At 36.4% G+C, this 17,722-nt stretch overlaps 1 protein-coding gene across 1 annotated transcript in view; it reads left to right on the top strand.

The window, feature by feature from the left end:
* The first annotated feature begins 25 nt into the window (after positions 1–25).
* The window catches only part of LOC125668733 (uncharacterized), a 37,090-nt gene continuing 19,393 nt past the window's right edge, over positions 26–17,722 (top strand). Inside the window, exons 1-5 of the mRNA XM_056162091.1 lie at positions 26–162; positions 11,438–11,660; positions 13,683–13,790; positions 15,521–15,629; positions 17,466–17,584. Of these exons, the coding sequence (XP_056018066.1) occupies positions 100–162; positions 11,438–11,660; positions 13,683–13,790; positions 15,521–15,629; positions 17,466–17,584 (622 nt within the window). The 5' untranslated portion in view covers positions 26–99. The remainder of the gene's footprint in view (positions 163–11,437; positions 11,661–13,682; positions 13,791–15,520; positions 15,630–17,465; positions 17,585–17,722) is intronic.

Below are 17,722 nucleotides of genomic sequence, written 5' to 3'. Positions count from 1 at the left end.
TAGTAATCTTATTTGTATTCAGAGCAGTGGAATGAGAAGTTTTGTAATTAATGAATGTGACATTTAAATGGTTTGTCCTGCATTGTGGTATTGAGTACAATGGTGAATGTCTGGATATTATTTCTTCTCTTCTTCATAGATAATAGAAGAGGTATTTTCAAGGTATTTGTGTTTATGTGTGCAATGTACGGGTATTTCTTTCTTCTTTTTTTTTTTTTTTTTTTTTTACCAAACTTTGTTTGAAATTGAAAATCTTAACATCATAAGTAAATAAAGACGTCCATGAATATAGTTTGAAAGAATTTTTGCTGTTGTTATGGTTTGGTTTTGTTGTTTGTCTTTATTTTTTTCATGCATACAGGATCCGGCTCTGTATTATACCTCTTACGTTGAACACATTGGGTAATGTCTGTTCCTTAGATGATTGATTTCCTTTGCTCTCCACCTGTACACCCTTCCCACCAAAATTGTTAACCTATAGAAATTTCTGAATTCTAGCTACGTGGGAAGACACCGTAAGGGTCTGGTATTAAAATTGGATGTGATCGTATAAGGTTGATCGTCATTTGTGCTGCTTCACCGGTAGCTGAGGAGTGACGTGAAGATAATAATATAAAGTTAGTTTCACTATATTGTTTATCTTACTTTCACTTTCATCATTCTCATTTCACAACTCCTAAGCCTCGCCTGATCCATGCTTACACCCACAGTTGGTCTCTTTCTCTCTCCTGCAGCCAACATCTCTCTCTCTCTCTCTCTCTCTCTCTCTCTGATCTTCTTTTCATAAGTCTTAATCCTATCCATTTCTTCTATCATTCTTTCCTTTCCATGTTACATCTCTTTGATCCCCCCCATACATCCTCACTGCAGTGGCGTAGCATCCATTGAGGCAACCGAGGCAGCTGCCTTGGTAAAAAAAAAAAAAAAACACCACCTTTTACGTTGTTAAAATGTCGATAGTCAGACCCCCTGCCTCGGTAATATTCGAACCCAAGCTACGTCTATGCACTGTACCGGAAACGTAAGGGTAAACCTACTGACTTCACCAGGATGAATACGGGCTAAACCCTTACTAGATTTTAAGCTTCATCTAGACCTACTCGTCTGATCATGTCCCTAACAGTGGTACTATGACCATTTTTGAACATATTTGTTTTTCTTTTCAAGTCTGTTTACAATCAGCCCATCCCTTTTAATTACTTTGAACTTCATAACCGATTGCTTACATGTAAAACCCATTTATCAGTTTCCGTGATTCTATGTTTTTTGCACGTCTACCCTAGACATGATCAGCACGGGAATGTCTGATGTTGATTCAATTTCCTAGGCTGCTTATTCTTTGTTTTTGTTTGGAGTTGGTCCATTTTGTTAACTTATTCAAACTTGTTGTTTACATTATCTTTCTCTCAAACTTTGTTCATTTCTTACTCTGTTTACTTAGCTTATTTTCATTTATTTATTTATTTTTTTGTATTTGTTACTTATTATTATCTTTTATGAATTATGCATGGTTAAAATAGAATCTCTCTGGGTACGAGTTAGCTTTGCTATTTGTCAACGTAATTGGGTTAACTCGTTCCACTTGAGATTAATTAAGTTTATTGTTTTTCTTTTCGGACATTTTGGATCAGCTCTTTGGACGAATGAGGCATGTCCTAATTCGCTCTACTTTTAACATTGATTGGCAAGCCTAAAGACCAAAAACATGTAGTCTGTGTTGTAAATACGTTTGTAGATTAGTGTAGTTGTAGTGCTGGATGTATTTATATGTAGTTTTTGTTATTATGCTCTGTTGATATTTACCACATTATGTAATTCTTTTCGTTTGTCCTGAAGAAGGGACGGGCCGTCCCGAAAATTTGACAATCTCGTTGTTCGTGTCGTTGGTCATTTTAGTGCTTTATATATATATATATATATATAAAGCACAGAAAATTTCACTTTATTTGGATACCCACTTCCGCCCCTACCCGGGGTTGAACTCACGACCTGCGGAACCAAATCATGCTGCTAGGAGATTGCCTAGATGGTCGAGCGGTCTAGTGCGCTGGTTACATGCGGCTAGGAGATTTGGTTCCGCAACTTGCCTAGATGGTCGAGCGGTCTAGTGCGCTGGTTACATGCTGCTAGGAGATTTGGTTTCGCAGGTCGTGAGTTCAACCCCGGGTAGGGGCGGAAGTGGGTATCCAAATAAAGTGAAATTTTCTGTGCTTGATATTAAATATTTCTTCACTTAGGACAGTTATGTTCATTTAAGAGTTCATTGCTATTTCCGTGCTTTATATATATATATATATATATATATTACTCACTGATATCGTACATGACAGTCTTTACCAACAAAAATCCTTGCTTAACGATTAAATCAATATTAATCTATCCTATATTTTAAATCAAGCGCCGCTTAGAGAGCGGCCATTGAAGTCTAATTTATGATGTCACACTGTCGGTTCGGGTTTATTTCATCAGCAGCACTGTAAACAGGACACGTCACGAAAAGTTGTAATTAAATTTGGAACCGTATAGATTTGAGCCCGTTCTTTCGCAAGAAGAAATTAAGAAAAGAAGACGTTTTGTCGAGTCGCAGACCAGGCAGACTGTTCAAGTCTCTTCATACACATGTCTCGAACCTAAACTTGTCATTACGCAAATGATGGATCCACAGTTACATATTCTTTTCCTTTCAGATGACTTGGTTAGGACAGGAATTTCGAGAGAAAAAAACCTTTTTTCACATCTCCCCTTCGCATTAGTGTAATTAACTGCTTGACAGGAAGGCATCAACCTATTTATTCGAAAAATCTACCACTTGCACATCTTTGATGATCTTAGAAGCTCATCAAAACCGGAACTGACGGTGTGATGTCAAAATGATTGATTTTTGTGGTCTTGAATACAAAAGAGTTCCACATCATGGTAGCTTCGATAGATAGCGGGAACTTCAATTTTTAATGTTTTCAAATTAGTACTGAAGCTTATCTAGGCCGTTTATCAACAGAATAGTATGACAAATTTTTATCATATGATTAATCCTATCATTTATAATGTAAAAATGTTTTGGGTTGCCTTCCCCTTTAATATAGGTAGTGGCTGTTCTTTCACTTAGTGTCAGGCATTAGAAGTTAAAGTTACGGTTCTTTAGGATGAGATTGATTGATTGAATATTGTGTAACGTCCCTCTCGAGAATTTTTCACTCATATGGAAACGTCACCAATACCATGAATGGCTTCAAATTTAGGCCTACATGTATGTTCGGCGCTTACGGTCATTGAGCATTGTGACACGGGTCATCCGTTTTTAAGACCCGTGACATTCACCTGATGCGGAGCGTTTGGCGATGGAACTGTCACTACCTGTTTTAACGACTTAGGTCTGTCGCGGTCGGGATTCGAACCCAAACCATCCGCATGCGGGCTTTAGAATGAGATCTTTAAAACGGAGATCCCGTGATACGACAGGCGTTAGCACGATAAACAAGCTCCATTGCTACAAGTATAAACGGCGTAAGGTAAAGATTTGTTGCACTTCACCTGAAGCATGTTACGTCTCTGCATAAGTAAAAAAAAAAACTCAAATGGCTGTAAACAACAAATAAACTAAACTTCCTCACTCAAAACAAAACTCTCGCGCATCAGATGAAATTGAAGGATATCTAAAGAATTTGGAATACCGTGGCCTGGTTGATAAAATTGTTATCTCGTTTGACTGTGAATCCCCAGTGGTTCAAATATAAGATGTAATCATTATGTCTTCCCTTCCCAGAAGGGGGACATATTGTTTTGGTGTGAATATTTCTTCTTCTTCCGCTTCTCATACAAAGTTTGTCCGGGTCATAACTTTTTTGTCTTTTGAAATAGGCATTTGGTATGTGGGTATACCATGATAAGACAGTGTGTCGCGTACCATTTTGATGACCTTGACCTTTTATAGTAAGGTCAATTGATAGAATTTTGGGGCATTTTTTGGTTTTGACCATAACTTTTGTCTTTTGATATAGGCCTTTGATATTTGGTATGTTGGTAAGTTTAATTTACTATCATAATTTACTCCTAGGCACCTGATCCCACCTCTGGTATATCCAGGGGTCCGTGTTTGCCCAACTCACTATTTTGTATTGCTTATAGGAGTTATGAGATTGATCACTGTTCGTTATCTTTACCTTTCATGTTCACAACACTGTTCCTTAGTTGAAGCACATATAGATACGGTTGACTGTTATGTACCGTATCTTTAAAGATGATCCTTAAATTGATTTTTAAAAATATGGAAAATTCCTAGTTAGTACATGTTTCCTTATCAGCTTTATTTTAAAGAAAAGACCTCTCTGTTGGAGAACAACATATGTTTAAGACCTCTCTATTGGAGAACAACATATGTTTAAGGCCTCTCTATTGGAGAACAACATATGTTTAAGCTTCCCTGTCCGTCTGTCGTCGTAAACTTTTGGAAATTTCTTTTACTTCATCTCAAAAACTGGGGTTAGTGGAACCCAATATGACAATTTGGTGGTTCCTGACCTTAAAAGATATAGGGACAGGGCTGAAACCTTTAACAAAATTTACAAACCTCAAAACTCTACTCTATTCCTTACAATTCACATAATACATTCACATAATACATTCACATAATAATTGGATTAGTAGCTATGCTGAGCATGAAAGCCACAACTACATTATGTAATTTGTGGTCCCTATCGTCACATCTACATAGGATGCATGGTTCTATTCAGCATCCTCCATTTAATTGGTAAAATTGATGGTTCCTGGGTGTAGGGCTAGGGCTTCAGGGTGGCGATATTTGAATAATAAATTGAAAAGTCTTTGTTTTGGGATTTTGGGCCGAGGCGGCAGTATTTCAACCATAGTTTTGAAGTTGAATAAGAGTCGGGTTTCCAAGTTTTTAGGCTAAGCTTATTCTTTTTATTGAACAACAGCCAGCGGTTGTAATCCCGTTTATACGGAAAATGAGGCCCATCCGACGGACCATGTAACAATGTAAGTCATATTGAAGAGGTTGGTCTCGTACAAAAATTGTGAAATTCTATTGCTTTTAATATTTCAAAAAGTTATGTCATACTCCACATAGATACCTTGGAGAGAGAGAGAGTAGCGAGTTTTTTATGAGTTGAATTTCAGCAAGGCGAAGATAATGTTTGTTTCTGAGCAGTCACAAAATATACATTCTGGTTCAAGTTCTGAGTTAAGTGACCGATGAGATCTCTAGTGATGATAACATCATATTGATTCAATATCAGATTGTTTTGTTTATCTATCTTGCAATTCGATCCGATTCAGTCAGCCATAGAGAGACAATTATGTGAATATCCAGAAAACAAAATTGCAAAATTATAGCGGTTAGGAGCCTCTAGAAAAATTAAGAGAACCATGGCATATTGGTTCAGGTTATGGGGTTAAAAAAGGTGTTGCACGTCTCGTGTTAATTTCCCTAAAGGTGTTGCATGAAAGATCGAACAATTTAAGTTATTCAAATATATGATAAAACCAATTGGAACGTATGTCTTGATTCAATAATTTTTGAAAATAAGTTTAAAAGACGTGTATTGACAAAATTAGCCAAAATATTTCGAGTTTAAATCAAGCAATAAGCGATTTATATGATTTTTAGTGTTAAAATGAAGGGGTGTCCCCGAATTTCAGAAAAACTGCCTCCGTGTAACAAAATAAATTTAGCATGAACATGTTCTTCGAGTTTTCCTCTAAAAAACTGTCGCTTTGAAATTTTGTTTCACGAGGGCATTTTTTAGTAAATTTATTTTTTCATATTACGTTTTCCATCCAGAGTTTTTTTGTTAATTGAAACACGCTTCTAGTTTTTATAAATGTTTCATGTCAAATCTATGTTTATTACCATGTGTCGAGTTTGAAATAAGCTTCCAACCTGGACACTGTTTAGTTTGTGAATAGGACTCTCAACAAACACGCCGAATACAGCATGCAATACCTGTGTTTTAATAGTCAAGGCTGCTAACGAGAACTTGTGTTTTTTTAAATTAAAGTTGTTGACAAAGGCATGGTGCCTTTTAAGAAAAACCGTTGTGAACTATGCAAAGCTTTGGAAGAAAAAAAAATAAGGCCAAACAAGGTAAATAACAGTTAAACAGTTTGAGTTTATATGTATTCCAGTAGCAAATTGCTATGTTGAATCAATTTTTACAGGTGTATATACTTCGAATAATGTTGAACTTTATTAATGTGTATCAAAAATCCCATATTTTGTTTTGTGCATGGTCAAAGTCATGTACAGTTGCCAACTGTTGGTTGTAGAAAATAATACATACGAGTATAAGAGTGTTTGGACTGTAGTAGTATAGACTATTAAATATTGATACACTCGTAACATGTAGCCGCATACATTGTATCTGATACTCAGAGAAAAAGAAGACAATTTAAATTTCAAAATTTATTTTTAGACTACATGTATAATGTATTGACACATAAAATGTATTAGGTTTGCCCTTAGTACTGGGGAATCCTTCAGGTATTTAAATGGCAAATACGCAATGAGTATAAATATGAATGAAGGTCAGTTCTACGTCACGAGTGCTGGCACGGAGCTGCTCCGATTAGGGAAAATTCCCACTTCGGTGCAACGCACTCTTTATCATATGGTGAAAATATAGTTGTTTACAGATTAAAATCTATCTTGTTTACATTAGTGGATGATTACCAGTAAGCATACCCAGCCACCAATATGATTTCCTTTAGGTGAGAAATACCACGGATTGAATTAGAAACAGTGTCTGCAAATTTGGTTGGCAACTCTACGCAGATATACCGATATTCAAGATACTTATTGAATATTTTGAAAGTTCGCTTCTTAAAACAAGAAAGGTAAATTGTGTCAAATTGATATAAAACCTTATTATACCCACCGCAAACGAAGTGTGGGGGTATGTCCGTCTGTGTGATTTTTCCGTACACCTTCTAAGAAACTAGTGCATGGATATGGTATTTTCATATTGATTGGACAATTTTTCTTCAATTTACAGGTTGTTGTTTTTTTTTCTATTTATGGACTTTTTTAAATTAAAAAGAGTATATCTTAAAAATTCACGAAGAGATTTTATTTGAATGTTGTAAATACACTGTTCTTAGACTGTAGTTATGCATTTCTTATTTTAAATTAGAATATTTAAAGTATTAGAAAGGTATGTTAATTTATATTTTGTTTAAGAGGGGGTCTCTTTGTCTGGAGAATATTTCTAAACAAATTAAAAGGGGGGGGGGGTATACTCTACCAATTTTTAAACCATGTACCAAATTAAGAGGAATGATAATAAAGTATCAAATTCTCTGAAAATCCTATTTATTGGTATAGTGCATCACCGGAAATATTTTAATATTTGATTGATTCATTGATTTTTTAAAGCAACATTTTCAATTTAAAAAATACGCTAGATGACCATTTGATTACACTCCTGGTCTGATCTGAGGAAGTTTGTTTTTATCCATTATATAGTGTGTCCCGCGGGGTATTATTCCCGGAAGGACAGTTCTAGTTTTGTATATTTAATTCTGTTTACACCATGACCCCTAAGGCTAAGATGAAGTATCAAAAAGGAGTTTTACGTTGTATTATATTCTACCGTAGAAGGAATAGAAAAATACGACGGCGTATTCGTGCCATCTCACTAGAAAAAAATCGTTAAAAACGATTTCAAAAGTCGTTTCTACGATATCAAAAGTCGATTCTACGATTTTGTAAATCATATAAACGATGTAAACAGTCGTTTGTACTGAAGCTGAAGCATAAAAATGGAATTTCAAGTTGACTTAGTTGAATAGCAAATAAATGAAATTGAAATTTCATAAAAAGCAACAGGTAAAGATGGTAACAACCAATTCTATCCACAGCAAAACCAATCGCTCTGCTCATTACACATCTTTAAATTTGAGCAATGTATATTAAAAAATAAGCACATGTGGTACCGTTTTGCAAGGAAACCAGTCAGCATTACGGAACTATTGACCATTTTACCAGCAATTTCAAAGACTTTTGAGAGAGCTGTATACGAGGGTTGTTCGATATGTAATATGTATTGTACGATATCTCAAATGCATTTGACTCAAATAGTGAAATGAACATTTCTGAATCCATTTCTGAAATGCATCACGGTGTTAGACCCTAAAACGTCGCCCCATCCCAAATCGTCGCCGGCGACGATTTCGGGACGATTTGGGATATACTATAGTACACCCCAAATCGTCACCCGTCCTAAATCGTCGCCCGCCAATATTTTATTGACATTTTTAGGATAGATTGCGCAAGATATTTCATTGTGCCCCCTTTTATATACGGGAAGGGTGGTTTCACTTGGTCTGTTTGTTTGTCTGTCCGCACGCATATCTGTGGTGTTTGTCGACCTATTCAAGCTATTGAGCTGAAATTTTGTATGTAGATAACAAGTGACCCTTTGAAATGCCTCCCCAAAATGAAAATTCTGGAATGAGAGTTTAAAGCGCCGCAAGCTGTGTACAATTTTCAGCAACTCTGCAATATCTCTGGTATTTGCGAACCGATATGTTGGTTACATGTGTTCCTGGCATGTGCTTCCCGTAACATGAAATCTCTTGATCACGAATTCAAAGCGCCAAGAGCTGTCATAGCGAACTATTTTTGAATGTCATTCTGGTGTATGTAAACCGATTTAGTTTGAAAAATAAAGAGGAGGGATGGGCGTTTCTGGGGGTTTTCACGAGTGTCCAAACGGTGGATAACAGCCGTAATCTAGTATAATCTGAGGTCACTAACACATCTGCGGTGCACAAGACCTAACAATCCCATGATCAGCAGAATGACCCTACAACAAAAGGCAAAATGATTCATTGCCGGACATCTCTCTCTCTCTCTCTCTCTCTCTCTCTCTCTCTCTCTCTCTCTCTCTCTGTGGAGGAGTTGACGAAAACAATTATATAGACAACAATGACACCACCATCAACAACAAATACAACTCTTTCAATACATGTAATTACAACACCACTAACATCCAAAACAACAATAACAAATACTGTGATCATAATAAATCTTTTTTTTTTAAAAACTATACAACAGAACAAGTAAAAGACGAAGTAGAAGATTAAAATGCCTTGCTTATAAGGTCCAGAGAACCTTTGCGGTATTAGCTCAATATGTAATAGTTTTGCGGTAATAACCTCAATTTGGGATGTGAGGTTATGCCCAAATCGTCGCCGGCGACGATTTTGGATGGGCAGCTATTTGGGGTGTAACACACGGTACGCTGATTTAGGTAGACCTATGGAACGCCGTTTCTGCCTTATAGTGTAAATCAGCCTTACGTTATGTCGATACATCTTTATGTTATGTGGTTACATCATTACGTTATGCCCATACTTCATTACGTTATGTGGTTATATCATTACGTCATGTGGTTACATAATTACGTTATGTCGATACACTGTACATCTTTATGTTATGTGGTTATATCATTATGTTATGTGGTTACATAATTACGTTATGTCGATACTTCTTCACGTTTTGTCGATACATCTTTATGTTATGTGGTTACATCATTATGTTATGTGCAAACATCATTATGTTGTGTGGTTACATCATTATGTTATGTGCAAACATCATTATGTTATGAAAAACTTTCAAGTGATCGAGATTGATACAGATGCAAAATGGCGCGCTTAAATTCAAACGTTGTGTTTTCAGAATTATCACATTGTCTGGTCTGTGCCCTTTTTAAAATTTGTCGTCTTTTCGTTATTTCGAGGCGAAAAGACGACAAAATGAAAGCGGCTATATCATGTAAATAACATGAAATAAACGCGAAGAAATTATTTGCTAATTGCATACTGATAGAATGAAATACACAAAGAGCATCGTATACATACAACACATTCAATGCTTGCAAAATACAGTACATACACATAAGTAATGCACACGGGTCTTGTAACGACGACCAGATAAGAACTTTTTAAGTTTTGAAAAAAGGAAAAAGTCGCATGGGGCTAGATCTGGAGAGTATGGTGGGTGTGGCAAGACCTTCTCCGACTTCAAAAATTGCTTCACAAGCTCAGATGTATGTGATGGAGCATTATCATGAATAGACGAATATGCCTAAATCCTGACACAGGGCGTCGTTTATGATGATATTTCTTGAGCTTTTTTAGTATAACATCTCGGTAATACCAACCTGTAACACTTTGCCCTTCGGCACCGGAATTTGTACGGCTATACCATCACATGAGAAGAATATGTAAATTGTCTTTGATTGAATTTGGCAAACATTTTGAGCAATTGCTTAGCGGTTTGTACTCGTACCCGTTTTTGGTCATCTGTCAATATTTGCGGTATCCATCTGGCAGAAATCTTTCGTACTTTCAAAATGAAATGCACCAGCGATAGCGATATGCCAACAGCTTTGGCAATATCACGAATCGTGTATCTGCCATCACTTTCAATTATTTCCCTGACTTTTGAGACATTTGCTTTGCCTGTTGCAGTCACAGGTCGGCCAGATTTTGCTACATCTTTGACGGACTCTGTGTCAGTCAGAAATTTCTTTCTTCACCTACGAACTGCCTCATAAGATACCTTATCAGACCCATAAACTTCCCCCAATTCAGTAAAAATCTGCATTGCCGAATGACCGAGTTTTATGCGAACTTTTATAGAAGCTTTAATTTCTTCAATTCCCAACCATTTTTACAACAGTGGTCAACGACTGGCTCTATTGAAATTACTATAAGTTTAAAACTATGTGGAGCTGAAGGCTCGTGTATATACCGTTGGAAAGGTATTGAATAGAGATATTCAGGAGTATCATCATCCACGAAATCGCGTTATTGCGCTGTAGTACAATACACATTACATACATGTATCGTACAACCCTCGTATAAACAGCTTGTAGAATTCTTTGAAAATATTTTCACCCTTATCTATTAGCTTTTAGGTCGGATTATGGGCGTAATACAGTCGAAATGAAAATTATTGAGGATTTTAAAAAAAAGCCATTGGCAACAATAAATATATTGCAGTAGTGTTTATCGATCTTTTAAAGGCGTTTTGATTGCTTACAACATAACTTGTTGTTCATAAAAATGTATGCCATGATGGTCTTTCAGAATCAACTCTATCACTTTAGAAAGTTATTTATAAGAGAGAAAGCAATGTGATATCAACACATGGAAATATATATGTAAGGGTGTACCACAAGGTTCTGTTTAGGTCCTGTTCTTTTTAACATACTGTATATTAAATGATATTTTTAGATTTGTCAATGAATGTATGTTGTACAACTATGCTGACGACAACTCATTGTTACACGCAGACTCTGATCTTACAAATATATTGGAATGAAAAAGAACAAATGCACGTGTGATTTTAACGAATGAAGGAAATCTACGAGTACTTTTAATTGATTATTTTGTTTGCTATCCCTTGTTTTAGAGCGTGACGTTAGCCACATATTGCCCGACATCTCTTCGTACTTTGAAAAATGTGCCTAGCTGTCCGAGGTCAAAGTCCGCTTGGGAAACAGCATCAGCCAACAAGAAATGTGCAACTGTAGTGCAAAGTTGTGTATCGCAAGAAAAGTTTGTGTACCACTGTCTAATAAATACATACATCAACGCAACCATTGAAGTGTGCGCACCATTTACAAACATTCTTGGTGAGTTTTAATCTTTGATTAATTTGTTGTCGGAGTACTTTTTTTTTTTTTTTATAAAACTTTCCAAACTAAATTAGGTAGTCGTTGTTCCTTCACAAAGCGCACGATATTAGAAATGAAAGTCATGGGTATTTCGGATAAACTCCCAAAACGTGGATCACGATTGGCGTTGGCACGATCTAGATAATCCTCACTGCTACGGCCTTGAGTGCTATATAGCTATGTGTAGGTCAAAACTAGAGCAGGTGACGCCTCTTGATGAGTGAAAAAATCCTCGAATAGCTCGAGAGCAACATTCAGAATAACAAAAATAACATCACAGAAATATTCCCTTTCTATGGAAAGCCATTTTACTATCTATTCAAAAGATAAATTAGATTAAAGAGATATCTCTTTAAAATGAGAGATATCTCTTAATTTTATGAGATATCTCTTTCACTTAGAGAGATATCTCTTCTACTTTTAGAGATATCTCTTACATTTAGAGATATATCTCTTTCACTTTGAAAGATGTCTCTTTCACTTAGAGAGAAATCTCTTTCACTTAGAAAGATATATCTTATACTTTAAGAGATATCTTTCAATTAGAGAGAGATATCTTTCACTTTGTGAGATATCTCACTAAAAGAAACATCTCTTTACTCTGAGATATGTCTCTTTTACTTTGAGAGATATCTCCTTCACTTAAAGAGATATCTCAGAATTCCTACAGAGATATCTTTCAAAGTATAAGAGATATCTCTTTAATCGTCGAAAAGGAGATATTTCTCAAAGAGAAAGAGATATTTCTTTCCAATATTATTTTATTAGTTTGAATACTTAAGGAATTATCCTTAAATCGGAAGGCCGCCAAAGCAAATCTTACCATGATGGCTGCAATCCCGTGCGAGGTGATTGGTGAAAAAATAGGATTTCATCATATTAATGGCAATGCAACAGGAAGATGTCATTATGATCATCGGGAGAAAAATATGTTTAATTTAAAGAGATATATCTCTAACTTAAAGAGATATCTCTTTTTACATTGATAGAGAGATATCTCTTTACATTAGAGAAATATCTCTTTCTTTTTGAAAGATATCTCTCTAGCTTTAAGAGATATTTCTCAAAGAGAAAGATATATCTCTTTTGTTTAAAGAGATATCGTTTTTAGTTAAAGAGATATCTCTTGATTAAAGAGATATCTCCCTAGCGTAAAAAGATATATCTCTAACTTACCGAGATATCTCTACAACCAATAGCGATACTACTTTAGTGTAAAAAGATATCTCTCTTATTCAAAGAGATGTCTTATTTTCCGAATAAATAGTAAAAGGGCTTGCCATACCTTTCTGTATCATACAGTGCATGTTTGTTCAAATCTTGATCATTGGGAAACGAGAACCAAATGGTCACTGTTTAACATATATCATGTAATCATCCTTATATAATATGAATTCAATCCATGGACCACACTAGGTGTTCACATATCAAAAACCAGAGTTTTCAAAATCGTCTGAGTAAAGGAATATAACAATTTTCCATGAATTCTCATGCAGTGTTGATTATTTTCTGTTTACTCTCTCTCTCTCTCTCTCTCTCTCTCTCTCTCTCTCTTCACTGACAAATGAGTTTGGCCACAACACAGAGAATTTCTTTGAAGATCAACAAAAGGTTTAGAGCTGGAGAAAATAATATTTTTAAAACAACAGCTACACATGCATGTCCAAACATGGTCTTGCAGTTTAGATACAAAAATTACCGGTAGAAATTTTCGAGAGGCTTCCCAACAGCAACAAAATACATACTGATCTGAGATTGCAAGCATTTGAAGACAAAGTAGTGTATATACAGTAAATGTCCAACAGCATGCAGTGGCCACTGAAATTGTTCTAAACTTATCTGTCGCTTCAGTGTATGAGCAAGTTTACTCACCTGTGCACTGTGCCCTATGGGTCTCGTTAATCACCTTTCCAAAATGTATCTTTCTATTTTGGTAGTCATGATTCTATGTGAATTACATGTATTGTTTATTCTTTATAGGATATTACTGTGCAGAGTACAACATTGAAGGCGCTAGGATACAAGGACATCCCCATGCATCGTGCACAGCTTGTCCATTTAGATATCCATCGACGAATGCATATAGATGTAATATGACATGAACTATTCACGCAGCATTAATTTTCCCTCTCTTTCTCCGTATTATAGTAACGTAGTGCTTTGGGCGCTCGCTTTGTAATTGCGAGGCCTGGATCAATTTCCTAAGACGATTACCATCAAACTTCCACCAGAGTTCGATTGCTCACAAACCAAACTCTTCCAGTTCTAGGCTAATGGAATCAATCGGAACTCCTCGAATGTCTCGCGCACTAGACATAGATTTCGGATGTAATACGATGGCATCCATGAGTGAATTTAATGCATTGTCAATTATGACGTCACAGCCTACTGCACTACGTTACGTACGTCAAAGCTCAAACTCCCCGTCGAGGCATCATTACGTCACCTACGAATAGACCTCTCCTATGTGACGCAGCACAATATACAGATTTGTATATTGTGAGTCCGCGATTATCACACAGGCAAATAACACTAAAGAAGTAGTTCGCAGTTAAAAGTTTGAAGATATTGATATTAGGAGCATTAATATAAAAGTATGGATTTTATTTTAAACATAAAATGATCAAAAGATCTTTAAAAAGTAGGGAGACTGTTCAAATTATTGTGTAAAGTAATGAACTTGATGTTTACTTCTTGTTTTGAAAGTTGTTTACGTTTGACGTTATGTTTTTTCGTCATTCTACAGTGACGTCACAGTATACGCGGCCTAAGAAATCGCTATCCCATAATGCCTAAGTGGACGAGTGGAAGTTTGCATTACATCCGAGATCTCAAACTCCCCGTCGAGGCCTCATTACGTCACAGTGCCTACGAATAGACCTCTCCTATGTGACGCACCACAATATACAGATTTGTATATTGTGAGTCCGCGATTATCACGCAGACAAATTACACTAAAGAAGTAGTTCGCAGTTAAAAGTCTGAAGATATTAATATTAAAAGCATTAATATAAAAGTATGGATTTTATTTTAAACATAAAATGATCAAAAGATCATTAAAAAGTAGGGATACTCTGTTCAAATTATTGTGTAAAGTAATGAATTTGATGTTTACGTTCTTGTTTTGAAAGTTGGTTACGTTTGACGTTATGTTTTTTCGTCATTCTACAGTGACGTCACAGTATACGCGGCCTAAGAAATCGCTATCCCATAATGCCTAAGTGGAAGAGTTTGGTTTGTGAGCAAACGAACTCTGGTGGAAGTTTGCCGAGATCTATGTCGAGTGCGCGAGACATTCGAGGAATTCCGATTGCTAATGGAATAGCGATTTCTTAGGCCGCGTATACTGTGTGACGTCACTGTAGAATGACGAAGAAACATAACGTCAAACGTAAAGTTCATTTGCGGTTACGGAAATAGCCGAGTAGTTACGATTGGTAATGGGGCCTCAACGGGGAGTTTGGTTTACCATAAGTAGAGAGCCCTGTTCCTTCTCCAAGAGTCAAGTGACAGTCACGTGTATTTCTGATAATGACCGTAAAAACGGAGGTTCCGTGTCATGGCCAGCGTTGGCACGACAAACAACATCACTGCTACAGTCGTAAGTGCCGTGCATCGGTCACATATTGTGCCACTTCACCTTAAGCTGATAACATGAATGGAAATTTTCCAAAAGGACTTAAAACAAACATGAAAACAACACTGCTTTTAACAATTCAATTTAGAGGCACATGTACAACCTCATTACTTATTTCAAAACATGAAAATGATAATAATTCGTCAAAAGCCATCTATACTTGTTTTTTTGTAAATCCTAGATCAAAGCTGCTACGATTTGATAGAAAGGAATCCAAGCACATTGACTATACCGAAAATAGAGGCCACTACGACTAGCGTTCGAAATACCACGGTTACACCGCAGCAGAGGTAAATACATGTATCATATTCCACTGAATTGCTTAGTTGAGATAACACTCGATTTTCCTCAATAATAGGTAATTTTTCGTGACATTGTATAATTCACTTCCATCAATATTTCTATGTGAAAAACTTTGGGTATATTATATGATAATAATAATGGTAATCATAATAAAATTTATATAGCGCCTTATATAAAACAAATTACTCTAACGCACATTACAAGGGTAAGAAGAGGAATAAAACACAATAAAATGAAATTAAATGACAGTATGGCATAAGATGTTATATCTGCAAAATTACCAAAATAAAACACTATAATTAAGATCAATAGCTAAAGTTGGTGGTTGTTTTGGTGGGTTTATTTTTTTTGGGGGGGGGGGGTACAATTTGTATGTCGAGTACTATGCAAGGTATTAGAATTCAACGAAATAAAACATTAAGAAAATTTAGAAATTTGCATTAAAACAGTCATTGACAAAAACTTGAAACAAAAACAAGAAGCATAAAATCAGAAAAAGAATTTTTTTTTAAAAAGTGGGTTTTTAACACTTTTGAAAACGTTAATTAATGTTTTTGGCAGCTTTAACATGTTGCGGAAGGTCATTCCACAAACTGGCTGCAGCCCAACTAAAAGTGCGCTCTCCAAAAGACTGTACACATTTTTGGTACAGTTAGTCTCGGTGATCTTAGTGGTGGAGATGGGGTATACACGTCAATGAGTTCTTGTAGATATTTGGGAATGCATTCCGTCAGCGCGCAAAAGGTAGTGGACGATACTGCACTGAAAGCCCAAGCAGCTGCGCTAAGACTGGGGAAATATCATCCCGTGTCGTTGTCCTCGACACAAGTCTGCCTACGGTTTTCTGTTCCTTCTGTAAGCGGTCCAATAGAAGAGCGTTTTAATGATTGATTGATTGAATATTGTTTTACGTCCCTCTCGAGAATATTGCACTCATATGGAGACGTCACCACTGCCAGTGAAGGGCTGCAAAATTTAGGACTGTGCTCGGCGCTTGTGGCCATTGAGCAGGGAAGGATCTTTATCGTGCCACACCTGCTGCGACACGGGACCTCAGTTTTTGCGGTCCCATCCGAAGGACCGCCCCATTTAGTCGCCTCTTACCAGAAACAAAGGGTACTGAGGACCTATTCTAACCCGGATCTCCACGGAGGAGTTTTGATGTAACGAGTGCATTGACAAGAGTCTTACACGCTTCAGTAGTTATGAAATGGCGAATTCGACCAATATTGCTAATATGGAAGTAGCATATGCTTTCACAATAGATGACACATGGTTCTCACACCAAGAGTTTTGACACCCAATGCAGCAGATATGTTGTTTTCTCTAACTTTAAGGTGGTGCAATGGAATTTTTGCTGCATTATGTTTTGAAGAAAAGATGATCAGTTCCTTTTTGTCATGGTTCAGTTTCAACAAGTTTGTAGCCATCCATGAACTAATACCTGTTATACAAGCTTCTAATCTTGAAAAATAATCATTCCATCCTTTCATTGGTCGTATTACAAGTTTAGTTTGAGAGTCGCCCGCATAACAATGGTAGTTCATTCTGTGTTGTCGACAGATGGCTCCGATTGGTATGGAAAACAGGCAGTAAAGTTAAAGCATTACCAGGTCTGTTTTAGATTTATTTGGATCAACTGGAGATCGCACCCGGTACTCTTGCACTATAGCAGTACAACCACGATTTTAATATCACTACAATATAAAAAGTTAACCTATTTCGCAAACCATACAAGAACTCTTCATATCAAGAAGATTTTAGAAAAAATGGCAGAAACCCCGCGTATGATCTCAATATATTGTATAGTCTTATTTTTGCAGTAAATCAGCGGACAGTGTCGTAATGATAATTAGCATAGCCCTCGGCGTGGTGGGCTTCATACTTGCAGCGATTGGTGTACTGCTGTGGGTGAAAAGAATTTCAGCAAGGAATGGGACCAGTGAGTGCCCTGACTCCTGAGTCATGCTTACTTTATTTTTATCATTATATGGTCCCTTTGTAAAAGTAAGACTTTTCTAAGACAGAGCTATCCCTGTTTAATGTTCCGGTGTCAGATAGGGTCATGCATGCTGTCTAA

The sequence above is a fragment of the Ostrea edulis genome, chromosome 4 (assembly GCF_947568905.1).
Source record: "Ostrea edulis chromosome 4, xbOstEdul1.1, whole genome shotgun sequence".
NCBI lineage: Eukaryota > Metazoa > Mollusca > Bivalvia > Ostreida > Ostreidae > Ostrea > Ostrea edulis.
This window is presented reverse-complemented; position numbering and strand designations above follow the sequence as displayed.